Source organism: Equus quagga, chromosome 2 (genome assembly GCF_021613505.1).
Source record: "Equus quagga isolate Etosha38 chromosome 2, UCLA_HA_Equagga_1.0, whole genome shotgun sequence".
In the NCBI taxonomy this organism is placed as follows: Eukaryota; Metazoa; Chordata; class Mammalia; order Perissodactyla; family Equidae; genus Equus; species Equus quagga.
In genome coordinates, this window is record NC_060268.1 from 117,935,996 (window position 1) to 117,956,393 (window position 20,398).

Sequence of the window (20,398 nt, forward strand, 5' to 3'; positions counted from 1 at the left end):
CCCTGGGTGCAGAAGCCCGTTCCTGCCCTGCCCTGCACACACACTGCCCTCACAGGACAGGCCCTTTTCTCCCTCCCTGTCCCCTTCTGAGCAGAAAGACACCTGCATTTGAAGCTTCTGGAGGCCGTGTGGCCCTTGCTGGCCCTCGGGGTGGTGTGGACAAGTGGTGAGGGGTGAAAGGAGGCTCCCGCAGCATGCAGGGGGGTGTTGAGAACGTTGGCGCTTCCTGCCTGTGTACACTCCGGGGTGTCTCTGCCCCAGTACTGCTAAGCTGCCTCCCTTTCCTAAGAAATTCTAAAACAGCTCAAGTGAGAAACCGACGGGCCTTGTCCAGCATGCTATGGCCGACAGTAAAACTAATTTTATCTTAGAACAGGCCACTATTTCCCAAAGTAGGCTCAGTGCTGACTGTTCCTCTTTCCATCAGTGACATCCATGCTTCTCAGCAAACCTTTCCTTCCTTCTCCCCCTCCCCACCTTGAAATGTGACGTGTCTCACATTGTCCCTCTGCCTGCAGCAAGCAGAGAATGACGTTGTGTTATTTTTTCCAGGTGTTTCCTGGGAGCAGCAGATGGGAACAGAAGGCCTGTTCTGTAGCTGTAGGTTAACTTATCCACTTGTCCTCCCTTCTCTCTTCCCACAGGCACTGTAGGGCCAGAGGTGGAAGGTGCTTATAGGCAACAGTGGGGTATGAACTCCATGTACCTGCGTGTTCTGGCCCATGCTGACTTGGGCAGGTACTCAAAGGGACCTCGGGACAGAGGCAAGGATCCCCTTCAGTGCTTCCCACTGGTTTCCTAGGGTCAGGTACAGGGGTAGCACACCTGAGTGGAGGCCATGGAGGGGCATGACAGACTCAGCAGCTCCTGGCGACCCTTCTGAGTGAGGAGCATAAGGGGTTTAGGTCAGCGTGGTGGGGGTAATTGTGTTTGTGTTTGCCCAGTTAAGCCTATTAAGGTCCCTTAATTTGGTATGGCTGTCTGTGGCTTAGGAAGTCATTCTGCTGTCATTAATTCATTTACTTTTCGTAGGGGCTCTGGAGGTGGAATGTTATTCCGGTTCCATACAGACTCAAGGGTCAGGAGGAGTTGGCGAATGGAGCACACTGGGCCTGGGCCTGGGCCTGGGCCTGGAGCCCCGGGCTCCATGTGGGAGTGCTCTTCGGCTGCCCCTGCTCGGGCCCCATGAATGCCGGCTATGGTCCCCAAGCCCCGTCCATGCTGCTGTTGTTGGTGTGGGCCCACTCTCAGCTGGCCCCGTGCCCTCAGTTCCCCTGCGCTTCCACCGCTGGTGTGACTGATTTCCTCATTGACGTGGGAGGCGGACTCGAGAGGGCACCATTTAGAAAATGTCTGCAACCAATGGAAGGAGGGCTAGGAGACCCGGTCCAGCACAGGGTGAGAACGTTTCTCAGATGGGATGTCCACAGCATAATGATATGATCTTTCTGAGCCACTGTGAGGCTGTGTTCTTCAGGGCAGCATCACCTTTTTATGATCAGCCTGAAGTGCCATGGACCTAGGAGGAGGCCGTCAGTATAGATCAGTGGACAAGTGTTTGTGTGCTGCTCACGCAGTGTGCTCGGGTCCTGAGAGTGAAAAATTGAACAAAATAGGAGGTTTGTCCGTGTGTGTGAGGAACTCCCTCCTAATCCGGCTGGGAAGACAACGAGTGTGCCAGGTGCCATACGGGAAACAGAGGGCCACGTGCTTCTCAGAGCATGTGTGTGGCCTTGAAGGGCCAGGAGGACTTGGGCTGGCTGCACGTGTTCATGGAAGGGGACAGGGAACCAAGAGAAGCTGCCTGGGACCTTGGCTGCAGTGGGGTGAGAACCCTCATCCTAGCCCCTGCCCGTCCAGGAAGTATCTCATTTTTACAGAATTAGAGGTTTCAACACTTACAAGGTCACACGTTTTCTCCATCAGCTTTGAAGACCATGTCTAAGAGAAGTCTGTCTTCTAGAAGTAAATTTCCTCGCAAATATTTTGATAGCCTCATTTAAATAAGCAAGTTGTTTTCACAGCCCTTCTTAGGGTAATGTTCTCTTTCTCCTCTCATGTTATTTAAATGGAGTTCTGTTTTCCTGTGACCTTGGGTGATGATGCTAGTTTCTGCCTTCTCTTATAAAGTTTTGTGTCTTTGGGATATTTTCTGTCTGCTGCTTCTGCTTAGCTAAGTCCATTTTCAGATATTTTTTGTTTTCTAAAGCTCTTCATTTCTATTGCTCTTTCTAAAAATGTTAAAGAGGTGATAGAAATACGAGGTGATTTATGAATGTCTTTTTTTTTAAAGTCTGCGTATTCAGACATTGTGTCTGTTGTTTTGACTGTTTCTCTCCCTCTCTAACATACACCTGTCCAACCCTTGGTTGTCTCTGCATCTGCTGCTTCCCTTCCTGCCTGGGGTTGGGTGGGGCCCGTGTTCCCTCTGACAACCCTGTTTTCTCTGCTTTTCCTGCCTCTGCCTCTTGGGGTGGCTCCAACCCAAGCAACTCTATATAACACAGAAATAACTGATCTCTATTATTCTAGAGATCAGTTGGGCTCTTCAGCCCAGTGTTTTTCAAATCATGGGTTGTGACCCATCATTGAGTATGAAGCCAATTTCATGAGGCACACCCATATTAAACACATATACTGTATCTGTTCATGCGTAGTAAGGGTGAAACCTTCATTTCAGTTGTGCATATGTTTGCATCATGACATCTGGGATGTGATATAAGATGTGTGTCACAGTCCAACATGTTAGAAAGTCCCTGCTCTATTCTAACATGTTGCTAAGCTTTTATAAAAGAAAAGTCATTTATAATCTGTCTCTAGTAAATGGTTTTGTGCCTTGGGAAAATTAATTACCACAAAGCCAGCAGGGCCCATAATAGTCCTGTTGAAGATGTTCCTGTGTCAAAAGGAAGGAGTTCCTGGGGTGCCTCCGAGGGGTCCCTGCGGTTGCAGTTCCTTTAACAAGGAAGCTGGCGTTTCTGGAAAGTAGCAAAGGGCTTCTCCTGTGTTTGTCCTGCTTGTTGTTCAGATCTCAGTTCAAATAGTCCTTCCGTAGGGAAGCCTTGCTTGATCACTCGTCTCCATCAGGTTCCTCTGTTAGATTACTCCATAGAACTAGCTTTCTCACCATCAGAGCACTTAGCTTGGTTTTTAATGATACATTTATTTGCATGGTCATTTTATCGTTATCTGTCCTCTGTGTCTCCTAGAACATGACCTCCACAGGACAGGCATCAGGTCTGTTTTTGCTCGTTGTTCCTGCAGGAGCCAACAGGATATAGTCATCACCTAGCACAACATATGTGTCACTTAACGATGGAGACATGTTCTGAGAAATGCATCACTAGGCAATTTCATGGTTGTGTGACCATCACAGAGTATACTTGCACAAAGTTAGAAGGTATAGCCTGCTACACTCCTGGGCTATATAATACTAATCTTATGGGGCCACTGTCATGTATGCAGTCCATCATCGACTGGAACGTCATTATGCTGCCCATGACTATATACACCAATGGCTTGAATTCAAGTCAGGGGCATTGCCAGCCCCACAGTTGATTGACATTAGGCATCTTGTAAAACCCTCTGCTGTACTCATGTCTTATCCCAGATGGGGAGTGGGGGTCTGACAGCACAAGGGGAGGTACAGGTGGGAGAGGACTGAAGCTCCAAGAGTTCGCAGAGGCCTTCCCCCATAGCCACTGCTCTGCCCACACACAGACTCACACGGAACCAGGGTGAACTGACCGCTGCTCTTACTGTCCTCAGTATTCCAGGTGAGAGGCAAGTGGGGTGTAGGGAGAATTGTAGGTGAAACATCTCTTGTGTGATGATCTCTTCTCTGGCTGTGGTTGGGGCTCCATATTCCAAGTTCCTGCTGCAGTGAAGGGTGTTCAGGCCATTAAACAAGTTAGTAGGAACCAGCTCATTTGGGTTCTATGGTAGGTGCTGCAGGTATAGACTTTAGCTGAGGCTCACGGTTTATATTACTCTGCGAGGGGATGAGCTAACGCAGTGAGGAGGAAGGGCCGAGTGCTCTTGAGCACAAGTAGATGACTTCTTTTTCCCTATCCCTGAGAGTATATGAGGGTGAAGGCAGAGGGGGAGAGAGGAGGATCAAGAAGTATTTGCACAAACCTAGATGGTATAGCCTACTACACACCTAGGCTATCTGGTACTAATCTTATGGGACCACTGTCACATGTGCAGTCTGTCGTTGACTGAAACCTTTTTATGTGGCCCGTGACTGGATACACCAATCAATGGCTTGGGTGTATAGCCACTGAACATAACACCCCTCGTGTTACGTTTCTGTTTCTAGGGGTGCCTAGCATGGAAAACATGTTTCCAAAAAAATGTTTGGGAAACATTTTATCTTAAGTGGAGAAAATGTTGACCCTCCACTGACTCCCGTAGCCGTGTGTTTATCAGGGGCACAGGATCGTTGCCATAGCCAGGGAGCACATGGATTTTGGAACTGCTTTCCCATTTGACAGGCTGACCTCTGTGACCCCAAGCATCATTTCCATGGCAACCAGCTGTAATGAGATGGGAGTTTTGACCTCTCAGGACAATTGCAACAAGAAGTGGATGAGCTTTTAGATAGAAAATTTACTCTATGGCCTTGAACAAATCACATATAACTGAATCTCAGTTTCCTCATCTCTGAAGTGGAGACAGCAGCACGATGTTCTTTTGATTGTGGACAGAGGGACCCGTGTTGGGAAAGCATGTATGTAGATACATGCGCTATAAGGTGGCTATACCGCGGTTATAGTGTCATAACCATGTGATCGATCTTAACTCAACACCCAGCGTTTGACCTGCTGCAGGAGAGCAGTTGCCTCACCTATTTGCTGTTTTGGTAGCTGTCAGCAGCCCTTCCTTCCCTCTCTGACCAAAGCCTCACACATTTTTCTAGTTAGGCTGGCTTCCAGGCTGGTTCCTGAAGAGGTGAGCTCACTTCCACTCCAGGCAAAGGCATTGCAGTTCCCTGTGCTGTTCCCAGAGGGCTGCATGGCCCACTCCCTCCCTTGCTTCAAGTGTCTGCTCAGAGTCACCTTATTAGAGAGGCCTTATCAGACCACCCTATATAAAACAGTGACCCCAGAACTGCCCGCCCCTTTAACGCCTTATGTTTCTTCACAGCACTTGGAATTTTATAAGCTTCGTGGGGGCAGGGTTGTTGTTATTGTTTTTCTTTTTTTATTGTTGAGTTTGGTTGGTTTGAGTTTGCTATATCTACAGAACTGGCACAAAGTAGGCCCTGAAATCCTCATGAAAAACCTTTCTCATTTTATTTATTTATTTTTAGGAAACTTAATTTCAAAGAAAGAATAACTTGCCCAAAACCATATAGGTAGCAAATGGTGAACAGTGATTCACACCCATGGTGGACACCAAGGCCTAAGTATTCTCTTTGCCTCGAGTTGACTTTTCCTCCACCTTTCCCTCTATTGGAGCTTTGATGCCTTTGCTCATCTCCATGGCTCTGCCTTTTTACACCCAGGCTGGTCCAGGTTACCCTACTCAGCAGTGCTCTTCCATCTAGATTCCAGTCGACTTCCAGCACTGCCCCAACCCCAGATCCTAATAAAACTTCCTGATTTAGCGTTGTGTTGGTGGAGCACCTTGTGTGGCATTCTAAGGCAACAGCAGCTAATCTGACCCACTGAGTCAGGGCTAATGTGTGCGGGATGGGCCAGCTGCCTCCGCTTCTGTTCCATCCCAGAGCGAGCGTGAGCATGCTGGAGTGTATGTGCTGGGGTGTGTGCGCCAAGATGTGTGTACCTGAGTGTGAGTGTGCCAGGGCACGTGTGCGCTGGGAATGGCTTCACTTGCCTCCTTGTGGGGTCGGACATGGTAACAGCTGTAAGGAAGCATCCCTGAGGAGGCCTCACAGAGGGGTATTTTGAAATCCTGTTCTTTGGGGGTACTATTTTTTGTTTAAACATTAATTTTTGTATTACCTAATGTTACATGGTGGGATACCTTATGTTTAATTTGTACATTATCTTTTTCACCATATCTGAGACACTTTTTGGTATTACCATAATCCCTGGAAAGGTGGGAGAAGCAGATAATAATAATCTCTGTTAATCAAAGTGTAAATGGTACCATACTCAGGGATGCATGATTGGCAGAGAATTTCGTTCACTAGAGAAATACTTGACAGCCGAGTCTTTAATTTTCATGTTGAAAACTATAAGCATTCTGTTTTCTAGTTTAGAGACAATGATGATGCTGGCTTGGGCTGTTTCCAGCTAGTCTGTGGTTAAAATTGCCCTAAGCAGCAGCCCTAGCACTATTTCTTGAAGTAACGCTGTTACTCTAGTCTGTGTTGTGACCACTCTGGTCTGGTTTCCCCTCATCCCACACCCTTTGCTCTGCTCTTTCCAGGGAAAGTGCGATGGCGGGACTTCAACCAGGAAGCTTACGTTGGAGGGACAATGGTCCGCTCTGGGCAGGACCCCTATGCCCGCAACAAATTCAACCAAGTGGAAAGTGATAAGCTGCGGATGGACAGAGCCATACCTGACACCAGGCATGACCAGTAAGTACTAAGCTGAGCATCAGCCTGGGGCTTCGCTTGCTTTCCCATAATTCAGTGAGTAGCTTTTACTGTGAAGCTAAAATTTTCTGTACTCCGGGAAACTGAGCATGTATTATTTTTAGGGGGTCATAAAACTAGGAAAAATTCTGAAGCATGTGACAATGGAACTTCACTCATAGGAAGTGAAAGAACCAGCTGGCGTTAAGTTCTAGTCTTTCAGGTGCCCATGGTGGCATCTGGAGGCTGTGGCTTGCTGGCCAGAGCATGGGGGGATCAGCAAGAGAAAGTTGTATTACTGGCTTCATGTTTACTGATCACTTGTTATTTTTAAAGTCAGCTCACAAAAAAGCATAATTTTTTGTTGTTCACAACCTTGTTGGAAGGAAGAAAATCTAAATTCTTGCTTATTGGGACAACTTAAGTTGGAAATGTTCTAGAGACTGGAAAGGGGAAAGAAACAATGCAGCAGGGTAGGTGTTAAATTGAGCAAAAACGTGGAGACAGGAGGGACAGGTGGTGTCTCACCACACTGTGTGCTAAGGAGAAAGGCTCTTGTCTGCATCCTTCTTCAGTTCTTCAGGGATTAGGGACCTGAGCGTGGAGGCACCCCAGGGCTCATCAGGCTCTGCTCAGGAGTCTCCAGACTCTTGGAACATGCATTTTGTCACCGCTTATCAGGAAACTGATATCCATGACCCTCACTGCCATTCTACACCTTTCAGCTTTGCTGGTAGGAGTCTTTGTTTGGGAGGCTGTTCACACTGGGATCCTTAGAGGGCTAGTCTTGTTCCAGATTATTAAAAAATAAGGAGTCACCTTTGGAGAGCAGCTATGTTCCTGTCTGCTTTCTGCTCACCAGGTTACTTTTAGAGTCAGTGATCCATCATGTAACAGAGCGTGAATGACACCCTGACTACGACTCAGACTCCGTGCTTGGTGCTGGGATTCCAGTCAGAAAAGTCTCATTCTTTTCTGGGGGATGACAGGTGCACCAGGAAGCAGGGGCATGCAGCCTGGGACTGTCTGTTCCAAATCAGGAGTGTGGGAGGGTCAGGAAGGGCCCCAAGGAGGAGTGAGTTGGAGACATCCAGGAAGGAGGCAGTGATGAGGCCGTGACGGGCAGCTCTAGGCTTCCAGAGAGCCAGCAAGAGGTCCAGTTTCTCTGGGTGCACATTCCAGGGAGTGGGAGGAGGGTAAGCTGAAGAGAGACAAAAAGCCAACTAAATTACACGTGAACACATGTTAAAGTTGGGCTTTGTTTTATAAGTTGATAGCATACAATGAAAGAGGAATTTTCTTTCCGACTTTCAGGGAACTTTACCAATAGTGTAGGCACCAGTTAACTACCAGCTGCTCACTCCCTTTTCTTAACAGCTTGCTTTGGGTTCTAGTCAGCTCTGTTTACCCACAGCAGCTCATAAATATGTAGATTTACAGTTCTTTCGGACAAGGGAACTGTATGTGTGAGAGACATTTTTAATATATGAAAAATCTGATCAATATATAAACGTATACTTTGTAGGTAATATTAAGAATCTCATCATTTTTCTAAATCCAGTCCAGAAGATTGTCTTTGCTTAACGTTTCCTATAATCCATTAATTTTTTTAAAAGGCAGCTTTACTCAGTCCTTATGCTGTGCACCTGGTTCAGATCTGCATGGTTAACTGTTAAATACCCTATCTGAAATAGGGTTTGCTGACTTGGCATCCAAGGACCCACAGGGAGCCCATGCAGGGGCTTTGGGACCCTGTGAAAGTCCTGAAGCTGTGTTGCACAATTTCAAGGTTTGTACATGCCTGCATATCTGGGGAGAGGGTCCCAGATGTGTGTGTCCTCACTACCCTCTGTCCCCAGGCTAACAGGATCCCCACACTGCCTGTGCCGAGTGTTCCTCAGGGATCCACTCACGCAGTCCCCACAACTCCTGGTGCTGGACGTGAGGGTCGTCTTCATGGCACACAGAAGGAACTGTGGCTCCCAAAATGTTAATAACTTGCTCTGTGATTAGGAGCAACTGACTTAAGGCCAGAAAGAGTCAATATGCATTTAAGGGGGCTTGGTCTAAACTCAGGAGAGTGGTTACTAGCAGAATCCAGCTTAAAAATCTTACCTGGTGACTTGAATTGACTGCTTGGAATTACATCTCCATGAGATGGTGTGTGTTTCACTTCACTGCTTGGTTTAAGAGCTGGTTTTCCCACTGTGACTTTGCCTCTCCAGACTCTTCCTTAGAGCTGAGAGAAAATAGCGTCCTCTGATGGCTCATCAGTTTGTGGGCTGGGGGTCTGCCTCCATTGCAAGTCCCTTAAAAGTCCTCAAAACTATATATATATTTTTTTTCAGTTTTTGAAATATGAGTTTGTCCAAACAGATGTTTGAATATTCATCCCATGGTGGGATGCATTTTAGGTGAGTTTAATTTTAGTTGCAGCTACTGTGTTGTTTTCATTTGCATGTGTTAAAGGAGCAGCTGGGATGCCTTCCACATTTGTTGGATTTGGGCTAAATTAAAGTCTATCCGAAGTCAGTTGGATGCCTAAACTGAAGCAATGTGCTGTCCTCAAAGTGTAAGCTTTAGAATAACATTCTTGTTGGACGTCAGGTTAAGGAGATCAAGTTACTTCTTTGAATTTTCACCCTGTATATCTAAGAGAGAGGTATTAAAGTATTTAATTTAATTCAAACACTTCCTATATAAATGTCATTTTTTTTTTTTTTTGGTCTCTGCAGCCTTTCCCTTTGTGTAGGCCTATGGAAATGCTTGCCCAGTAGAATTCAGTCTTTACTTGTGATAAATCTGAAAGCAGTGCAGGTGGAGGTTAATTAAGAACAAGTTTCTTGGAGTCACATAGACCTCGGTCAAAATCCCAGATTCTCCAGTTCTTAATTCTGTGGCCTTTATCATCTGAAGGATGTTGTAACATTACTACAGCTGGTTACTGTGAGGATTAAACACGATGTTCACAAGGGCTGTCTCCTCCTCCCCTGAGATGTTGCTGAGAGCCACATTAACAAGGCCACTCTACCACCTTCCCTAGGAATGCAGCACCGGCCTCACCAGTTGTCTGCATGCCCCTTCCCACTTGATTTTTCTCCATGATTCTTTTTTCTTTTTTTTTTTTTTTTAAAGATTTTATTTTTTCCTTTTTCTCCCCAAAGCCCCCCGGTACATAGTTGTGTATTCTTCGTTGTGGGTTCCTCTAGTTGTGGCATGTGGGACGCTGCCTCAGCATGGTCTGACGAGCAGTGCCATGTCCGCGCCCAGGATTCGAACCGACGAAACACTGGGCCGCCTGCAGCGGAGCGCGCGAGCTTAACCACTCGGCCACGGGGCCAGCCCCTTATAACCACCTATACACCATGTGTTTTACTAAGTTACCTGTTCGTCTGTCTTTACTCATTAGGATAGTGAGTTCCTATATCCAAGGTTGTTATTCGGACAGCTCCTGGCACTCAATAAACTCAACAAATACTTGTTGAGGGAGTGAATCACTTAGCACAGTGCCTGGCATGTAGTGAGTGCCGAGTAAGTCATTCATCGTATTAAGAGTCATCAAAGAATTAAAGGCAAACGAAAGGGAGATTTCTAAGCAGTAGAGATCATATAAACCCCAAGATGAACCCTAAATAACTGCACTGTGTTTGTGTTCTCCCAGGAGTGGAAAGCAGTGCAATTACAGTCCACCCCTTATTTTCTGTCCTTTGGGAGAGGTACAAGGAATCCAGGGTTCAGAGCCTTGCAAAAAAACAAAACAAATCAAAACAAAAAAACCCACACACTTTTGGACTGTGTTTTATTTACCTTTTTAAGTGTATAAAAATATTTTGCCGAGAAGAAATATTTCCATAGAAGCAGGAACATAGGAAAGCCTGCTGTGAGTGAAATACTAGATATGATGTGCAGGAAATTTTAGACTCTCTTAGAAAGATGGTAGCTCATCCTGTTCTTGAGAGTACAGTTTCTCAACTCAAAAAAAAAAATGCTTGTCCACCTCATTTAATGTTATTTGAAATTTCAAATAAATTGTCAAGGTTAAAAGCAGATTAAACCAATGGATTTTTTTTTTCTTGATGAGGAAGATTGTCCCTGAGCTAAAATCTGTGCCATTCTTGCTCTATTTTGTACGTGGAACACTGCCACAGCGTGGCTTGACAAGTGGTGGTAGGTCCACACGCAGGATCCAAACCTGTGAACCCTGGGCCGCTGAAGCACAGGGTGCAAACTTAACCACTGTGCCACCAGGCCAGCCCGAACCAATGGGAATTTTGAAGGCACTTCTTCAGACTACTCATTTCCTCTCCCTTTGGGAAGCTGTTGTTATTGCCCAGCAAAAAGTAATGGGAAGCGGCACTGGAGGTGGTGAGAAGTGGTCAGGTCTGGATGTATCCCGAAGGTGGAGCCAACAAGAGGGGCTGATGGACTGAATGAGGAGCGTGGCTTAGAGGATGGCTCCAAGGTTTGTGGCTGGAGCAAGGGGAGAGGTGGAGTTATCTTAAGTGAGATGAGGGAGGCTGTGAGTGGAACAGGTGTAGGGGACACTTTAGGAGTTAAAATTTGGACATGTAAGTTCCAGATGCATTAAGCTTCTAATGTAGGCGGACCTGTTTGGTAGGTGATTGGATATTTGGCTGGTGTTCAGGAGAAAGGTCTTAGTGGAAACATGAATTTGGGAATGGTCAGTATACAGATAGTATTTAAAACCAAGAGATTGGCTGTCATCCCCAAGGCAATGAATGTAGACTCAAATAAGAAGAGGCCCAGGACTGCACTCTGGATGACTCCGGCGCTGAGGTCTTCAGCCATGAATTTGAAGCACGGCCAGTACTTGGAGTACCATCTCACTTTGTAGGTGGCCCCAGGGGAGAAATTCTCTTTCTGCCTTCTTTAGAGTAGGGTATGTTAAGGAGCTGGTTGTCTGCCTGCTAAAGCCTTTCCAGAATCCAGCTCAGAAGGAGTTTGTGTTGTTTTCTGGGTGGTTCTTTTCTTTTTTTGCCTGGAAATCCACCTGACAGGAAAGTGAAGTACAGAAATGGAGTAGAACCCAGCAAGTTTATGGAATATCATTCTGTCTGTTGGGGAAAGCTTGAGATGGTTTACTTTAAAATTGCTTACATAAGGAAAATCAAGTAAACCTTTAGGGGAAAAAACATTATCTTGTTTTCTTCTTTCCCCTGTCAGCCAAACACTATTCCTTTTCATTTATTTAAGTCCCTTAAAAATGAGAACCACTTGGTAAAGGACCAAATTTGCTTCAGATTTCAAAAGTTAATTTATTAGAAAGTTTCTCCCTGTGTTGCCACCCTTTCCTTTTATCACTAAATTAAAAATGAAGGATTTAGAAGCATTTTTGTGTTTAAATCTGAAATATTGCTCCTGAGGATGGAGCTGCTTCACCCGGATACCCACAGGGGAACCTTCTCTCAGAGAGAAGTTTGTCCAAGTTACACGCCTAATAGGTTTATCTGGCAGGCTTTAAATCAAGAGCGTATTGTTCATACTCAATCTATAAATTATAATTGTACGGTTTTGTTTTGTTTCATTTAGAAGAGTCATTAAAGGCCTCTATTTTGACCAGTTTTTTAAATGTCTGGCTTTAACGCAGCCCAAAGAGAGATCAGAACTCTTGAGGGGCCTTTATTTGTTTATTTCTTTTGTTGTTTAGAAAATTTCAGCAAGAGAGAGGCATTCAAGTAACCGGCTGGGCTGTTTACTCCCGCTGGAATGTCAGCGTCCTGTCAGTTGTTTTGAGTAGCTAATCAGGATTAAGGGCTGTGGGGAAAGATATGATCCAAAGCTTCTCATTGTTATTCAGAAGAGTAAACATTGCTGAAGCCAAGAAAGAGGTTTCCACATAAACTCAGCAGCTTGTAGTGAAGCTTTAGTGAAGGCGCTTAATATGGGACTCAGAGGTTTCTTTTTACGGGGCAGAAAATCTGGGGAAACAATGAGAAGCCCAGCTTTGAAGGGGGTCACACTGCTCCTTATTAGTGGGTACATGGGAGGGGGTCTCATTTCAGGGGGCCCAGGGTTTTATTTTCACTTCATATTGTTCTTATAAGAGTTGTGTCATAAACATTTGCAGCCAGCCTCGCGGCGTGGCTGCTGTTCCATGGCAAAGCCGGCCAGAGTATCTGCTCCCTCTGCAGCTCAACAAGCTCACGCATAGGATCTCCTGGCCGCCTACTCTGCAGACCCACCTCCAACTTGGGACATCCTGCCGGGCAGGGTCCTGGCGGAGGAGGCATTCATGTGGGGCGGGCACTTCTCTAGGCAGAGGCTCACTTGCTTGCTCTAGGTTTAGGTGGCCTTATTGGCATTTGTGGATTGTGGGGCAGAGGGGTTTGGCTTTGGCATAACAGCAAGCCTTAAAAGTCTATTCCATAACAACAATAACAAAACATTTACTGGACACTTTATTGGTGTCATGACCTGTGCTCAGCCTTTTATGTGTGTTCATCTTATTTAACCTATGTAGCGCTCCTGCGAAGGAGGTAGGGAGATGATTCTGCTGATAACATCGTACACAGTCCCCAGAATCACCTGAATCCAGAGCTCACCTGTAGAAGGTGCAGGAGCTTCCCCCAGGAGTCAGACTCACTGGGCTGTGGCCCCAGTTTGCTGGGCAGAGGCAGCTTCTCTCCTTCTTGCATTGTCAGGAGGAGGGTATTGAGGGGCTGGTGGATGGTTGGATGTCTCTAGCCCTCTTACAGTGCCACCTTGTATCTGGAACCCTTCCCGCGCCCTGGGAGTCATGGGATGTTACAGTTACTAAGCCGTGACTAAGTTACTAAGTTACTAAGACGTTTATCACGTCTGTGAGGCACATGGGGAAGCTGAGCCACAGATGCTAGGCGACTTGCCTGAGGTCGAACAAAGGGAGTACTGAAGGAATTGGAGCGCTAAGTATCTACACTCCCTGCTCAGAGCTCTGACTACTAGATGCTGCTGCCTTGCCCTTCAGAGCATCCTTTATAGTCCCGGTTTTCAGGCGTGAGTCTTTGGCATGAGGCCTGAATGCCCCTAAAAAGCAGGACGAATTGGGTATTGGTAGCTTGCAGCCAAATTCTTGAGAGAAATTGCATTCCCATCTGGCCACATGCGGACAGAATCCTGAGAAATTGAGAAGCAGCCAGGTTTTTGTTTCTCTCTTTCCAGTCTCAGGTTCTCCAAGGAAACACAATGGAAGAGTGCACTGTGTTTCCGTTCCCATGGACCGTTGTCTGTGCAGCTGGGGAGGTGAGACTTGTGCCTGTGTGCTGGTCAGTGTGGCCCCTCTGCCTGCGCTGTGAGAGTGCAACGCGGTCAGCAGATGCAGGCGACGTGGGCAGCCGTACAGAGCCAGCTACAGGCTCTTTGTTTTAATGAGTCCCCCACCAACTCATCCCAGGGACTAACTTGCACTTTATGTGTACAATTCAGACCAAAGCCACGCTGTTATTCATCATCTTGTTCTTTTGTTTTTATTTTTAGTGTTTTTGTATAACCAACTCCAGGTTTTCAACAACAGACCACTTTTCTTTTTCCCCTTGTATATTCCACTTTTGACCATTAACATCAGGCCTTGTCTGCATCTAAAATCAAGAATGCACTGGACCTAGGAGAGAATATACGACCTAGACTATAGAGATTCAGTTTGTCTCTGTGTTAGCATCTCCGAAGGGCCTGGGGTAGGTCTCCTCTGAAAAGTGCTAGCAAACATATTTTCAAAGCTTAATCTCGGAGTGCCTGCCCGCACATGTGGCTCCGTTTCCCCAGCTGTAAGTCTTGGTTTCAGTTTGGGCAGACATGGGATGGTTCTGAATGAGTAATGTAGTTTTGTTTCTTTATTCCTTGGTCCCTTCTTTCCACCAACGTCGCAGGAATACAGTGATGAACCTGAAGATCATCTTTGTCCTCAGGGAGCTTGCAGTGCAGTGGGAGAGGCAGACAGCTAACAAGACACTTGCGTCATCCAGGAAGGCTAATTAACCAGCTCTAGGTTATGTTAACAACTCTGTTCTTTGTATTTTAGACCTATTGGTGAGTCTCTGTTATCTTCTTGGTGGATTGACCCTCATCATTATGAAATGCCCTCTTTATTGCTAGTAACACTTTTTGTCTTGCTCAATATCAGGATAGCTATCTTTGGTTTAGTATTTCTGCATTATGTATCTTTTCTCATGCTTTTACTTCCAACCTTTTTGTGTCCTTTTATTTAAAGTGTGTCTCCTATATAAGTAGTATATAGTTGGATTTTGGATTTTAATTCACTCTGACAATCTTGTTTTTTACTTAGAGTATTTAGTCCTTTTACAGGTAATGCAAGTACTGGTGGTATATTTGAGTTTAACACAAGCATCTCATTATCTGCATTCTATTTGTCCACTTGTTTTGTGTTCCTGTTCCTTTCCTTTCATGTTTCTTTTGGCTTAAGTATCTCGCCCTCTATTAGCTTGTTGCATTCTTGACTCATTAGAGTCTAATATAAATGACTAATTTATTACTTCCTGGACAATGCACAGACTCATAATACTTTACCCTCCACTTACTCTCCAATCCTCTCTTAAGCTCTTATTGTCGTATGGTTTAATTCTCTATATGTAAACTTGGGAGAACACCTTTTATTTATTTATTTTTTTTGCAGCAAATATCCGTTAGATTTATCCACATTCTTATATTTCCATTTTTTCTTATTTCTTGTATTTTCATTTTTCTACTTGGAACCATTTTCCACCTGTCTGAGAACTTCTGTTAGTATTTCTCTTAGTGCCAATTTGCTGGCAATGAATTCTGTCCCTTTATTGTCTGAAAACCTCTTTTTTTCACTTTCATCTTGGAGAGTATTTTTACTGAGTATACAATCCCAGGTTGACAGTAACTTCTAGCTCTTTTACATTTTACATCTTCTGGCTTCCATTGTTTCTGGTGAAATATCAACTGTTAGTCTATTTTGGCTTTTTGAGGGCATTTTAACTTTTTTCTCTGCTTGTCTTAAAAATATTTCTCTTTGGGGGCCAGCCCAGTGGCATAGTGGTTGGGTTCATGCGCTCTCCATTGGCAGCCCAGGGTACACCAGTTCAGATTCTAGGCATGGACCTACACACCACTTAGCAAGCCATGCTGTGGCAGGCGTCCTACATATAGAATAGAGGAAGATGGGCACAGTTGTTAGCTCAGGGCCAGTCTTCCTCAGCAAAAAGGGGAGGATTGGCAGTGGATGTTAGCTCAGGGCTAACCTTCCTCAAAAAAAAATTTCTCTGTCTGGTTTTCAGCAGTTTTGCTGTAATGTGCCTAGATGTTATTTTCTTCATATTGAACCTGTTTGAGGTTTGTAGAATTTCCTAAATCTGTGGCTTCATGTCTTTTGTCAGTTTTTCTTGCGCACCAGTTTCTTTCCCCTCTCCCTTTCAGCCCTAATTATGTCTTTGTCAGAATTTCCACGTTCTCTGTCCCTCTGATGCTCTTTTCTGTAGTCTTTATTCTTTTTTGTTCCCTGTGCTTCAATCTGGATATATTTCTTTTGGCCTTCCTTCCTGTTCACCATTCTTTTCCTCTGCTGTATCTATTCTGCATTTAAATCTGTCTACTGAATTCTTAATCTCGGTTATTGTGTTTTGTTGTGTATGAACAAATATAGAGATAGTTAAAGGCTCTAGCTTATGTTTTAATCCTCCAAATAGGATTTAGTTTTGCTGTCCGGCAGGCAGCTAAAATAAGGCAGATCACCTTGATCAAGACTTGAATTGAGCTGGTGTAAAGCTGGGTTTCAGTCTTTTGTAGAGAGCTGGTGGTTTCCAATTCTCTTTTGCAACTAGGAAGTAACCCTTTGGGACTCTGCCTGGAAGTCTGGGGTGTTTCTTAGAGCCCCTCTTCCTCAGCAAGCACTGACCTCCACTTCTGGCCTCTCTAGTCCCACTTCACCTGCAGAAGCTTAGCTTGGCTGCCCACCTGCAAAGCCATCACTTCTGCTCTGCTTATTCAGCCACCTGGCTTATTCATCCACTTGGCTTCACACTGCTTAAGGGGACAAGGGTCAGAGAATGTTGGCCTTACTCTCAGGGGCTTCTCTTCTTTCTGGGAACCTGGCCCTGCAACACCTGGCTGCCTTGTTAACTCTCCAATGCCTTCAAATAGATTTTTTGGTGTGTTTCATCCAAAATTTCTAATTGTTTTCAGCGGGTAGGTTGATAACAAGGAGCTTTACTATCCTTGAAAGCAGGAAAAACCTGAGTGTGTTTTTGGAATCCAAATTCAGTATGAATTTGACAGTTCATAAATTTTGCCCTGAGAAGCAGTGTCTCTCCTGAATGAGAGTATACAAAAATAGCAGTGGACTCGAAGTTGAAAGGTGTAGCTTTTGTTAACAGCTCTACCACTTACTCCCAGACTAAGGTCAAAATAACCTCTCTAGGGCATTCACATGTTCTGCTTCGGCAGCCTAGGGTTCACCAGTTTGGAGCCCAGGTGCAGAGCTATGCACTGCTTGTCAAGCCATGCTGTGGCAGGTGTTTCACATATACAGTAGAGGAAGATGGGCATGGATTTTAGCTCGGGGCCAGTCTTCCTCAGCAAAAAAGAAAAAACAGGTGAGATTGATGGCAGATGTTAGCTCAGGGCTAATCTTCCTCAAAAATAAATAAATAAATAAAAATAATCTCTCTAAACCCTGGATTTCTTATCTGCAAAGCAATAATAATGCCTGCCCATCTTACACATTGTTATTAGGCTCAGATATCTGTGAAAGGACTTTGTAAACCACAAGTAACTACACAAGTACAGGGTATTTTTGTATTGTTGTTGTATGTGACTGTCAGCTTGTGTATATATGAAATCAGCTTTGAGTAAAGAATGAGCTGTTATTCTGTTAAGCTTTGCTCTTGATATGTGTGTGATGTTGAGGGCAGACACTTAGCCTCCCAGATAAGAATGCCTCGTTACGGCAGCCCGAGCCCAGCCCGCGGCCCCAGCAGCAGCGCCGTGGCCGGGTGGAATGCCTACATCGACAACCTCATGGCGGACGGGACCTGTCAGGACGTGGCCATCGTGGGCTATAAGGACTTGCCCTCCGTCTGGGCCGCCGTCCCCGGGAAAACCTTCATCAACATCACGCCAGCTGAGGTTGGTGTCCTGGTTGGCAAAGACCGGTCAAGTTTTTTTGTGAATGGGCTGACTCTTGAGGGCCAGAAATGTCCTGTGATCCGGGACTCACTGCTGCAGGATGGGGAATTTACCGTGGATCTTCGTACCAAGAGCACCAGCGGATCCCCCACCTTCAACATCACTGTCACCATGACTGCCAAGACGCTAGTCCTGCTGATGGGCAAAGAAGGTGTCCACAGTGGTATCATCAACAAGAAATGTTATGAAATGGCCTCCCACCTGTGGCGTTCCCAGTGCTGACCTCGTGTGTCCCTTCCCTACACCACTCCCCACTGCTTTTGCACCCCTTTCCTTCCCTTCCCATACACACACATACAGCATTTTTATTTTGGGGGCCATTACCCCACATACCTTATTGCTGCCAAAACCACATGGGCTGGGGGCCGGGGCTGGATGGACAGACACCTCCCCCTACCCATACCCCTCCTGTGTGTGGTTGGAAAACTTTTTTGTTTTTTGGTGTTTTTTTTCTGAATAAAACAGATTCTACTAACAACAACAACAAAAAAAGAATGCCTCGTTACGTTGAGGAGTAGGTGGATCTTCTCATTGCAGCATAGCATCGGAAGGTTTCATTACTGACCAAAAACAGTAGAGGAATTTTCTTTGAAACAGCCATCCCACCTATTTCAGAGAGAAATTAGACCAGGAAAAATGGGATCATCAGAGTGTCACTTGGTAAATGAGATCAATCTTTGAGTCTGAACAAACTGTCCTATTTCAACCATCCACTTAAACCCATTTCTTCACTGTCACCAAGGAACCATTAAAAAACTTCTGTTTTAACGGGAGAGTTTTGTGTATCTTAGGAAGCAGTCAAAACAGTATGAAATGTATTTTGACATTTTCATTTAGGCTATATGTTTCACTTTTTCTGGAACCATGTGGTTTCAGAGATTACTTGTTGCTTTTCTGATGAGCTTGGAACCAACAGCAGCATTGTCAAGTTATGGTACCTACATTCTTAGGCCAAAATGTCTGCCTGCTCACTAGTGGAGTCGACCAGCTCCTGTGTGCTCTGGAGTGTTCATGTTAGTGGTGGAATCTGTGAGATCCCAGATCCCCATTTCAGTCTGTAAAATTAAAAGTACAAACTTTCAAAATAACACTCCTCTGAACCGTATTGAATCAACTGTGATTTCTTCCATCTGACAATGATGAGAGAAAATCCATGTCTTTGGAAATTCAAGTCTGTTAAAAGAAGGAAAAATATCCCAGTAGAAATACTGCACTTGGATTTGGAGTTTTATACTCAGTGGTGATTTCTATTTACTCTTGCATTCATTCAGCAGGTACTTGAGTGCTTACTATATGACAGGTATTTTTCTGGTCACTGGGGAAACAGCAATGAACAAAACTGATAAAAGGAAAATCTCTGCCTTTGTAGACCTTACCTTGAGGGATGGGGTAGAAGGCAATAAAATAAATGATTAAATTATATGATATAAGAATGTTGAATGCAATGGAGAGAAATAAAATAAGGGTGGAGGTCAGAGAGTACAGGGTCAGGGGTCCAATGTTAAACAGATGGTTAGGCACAGCAAAAAAAAAAAGAAAGATCAACAAAATGAAAACACAACCTATGGAATGGGAGGAAATATTTGCGAATCATATATCTGATAAGAGGTCAATATCCAAAACCTATGAAGAATTCATACAACTCAATTTTTTAAAATCCCCAAATAGACAAAGGACCTAAATAGACATTTTTCAAAAAAAGACATACAGATGGCCAACAGGTACATGAAAAGGTTCTCAACATCAGTAACCATCAGGGAAATGCAAATCAAAGCCACAATGAGATATCACCTCACACCTGTTAGAATGGCTGTCATCAAATAGACAAGAGATAACAAGGTGGTGAGGACGTGGAGAAGAGGGAATGTGCACTGTTGATGGGAATGTAAATTGATGCAGCCACTATGGAAAACAGCATGAAGCTTCCTCAAAAAAATTAAGAATTTTTCATTTGATCCAGCAATTCCACTTCTGGGTATATATCTGAAGGAAATGAAATCACTATCTCAAAGAGATATGTGCATCCGCATGTTCATTGCAGCATTACTCACAAGAGCCAAGACGTAGAAACAACCCAAGTGTTCATCAACAAATGAATGGATAAAGGAAATGTGGTGTGTATATGCAATGGAATATTATTCAGCCATAATAAAGAAGGAAGTCCTGCCATTTGCGACAACACGGATGGACCTTGAGGACCTTATGCTAAGTGAAATAAGTCAGACAGAGAAAGACAAATACTGTATGATCTCACTTATATGAGAAATCTAAAACAAACAAACAAAAAACACATAGAAAAAGAGGTCAGATTTGTGGTTACCAGAGGCAGAATGTCAGGGATAGGGGAATTGGATGAAGGTGGTCAAAAAGTACAAACTTTGAGTTGTAAGATAAATAAGTCCTGGGGATGTAATGTACAACATGATGACTATAGTTAACACTGCCTTATTGTATATTTGAAAGTTGCTAAGAGAGTAGATCCTAAAAGTTCTCATCACGAGAAAACAACTTTTTTTTTTGTATCTATGTGAAATGATGAATGTTAACTGAAATTATTGTGGTAATCAGTTCACAATATATGTAAGTCAAGTCATCATGCTGTACACCTTCCATTTTTGCGGTGCTGTATGTCTATTATATCTCAGTAAAGCTGAAAGAAAAAAATAAAGATGTGCTTTGGGAAGG

At 44.6% G+C, this 20,398-nt stretch overlaps 1 protein-coding gene across 2 annotated transcripts in view; it reads left to right on the forward strand.

The window, feature by feature from the left end:
* The window catches only part of GALNT2 (polypeptide N-acetylgalactosaminyltransferase 2), a 199,660-nt gene that overhangs the window by 118,982 nt on the left and 60,280 nt on the right, over positions 1-20,398 (forward strand). For both annotated transcript variants that reach the window (XM_046653229.1, XM_046653230.1), the window contains exon 3: positions 6,400-6,553. In XM_046653229.1, the coding sequence (XP_046509185.1) occupies positions 6,400-6,553 (154 nt within the window). The remainder of the gene's footprint in view (positions 1-6,399; positions 6,554-20,398) is intronic.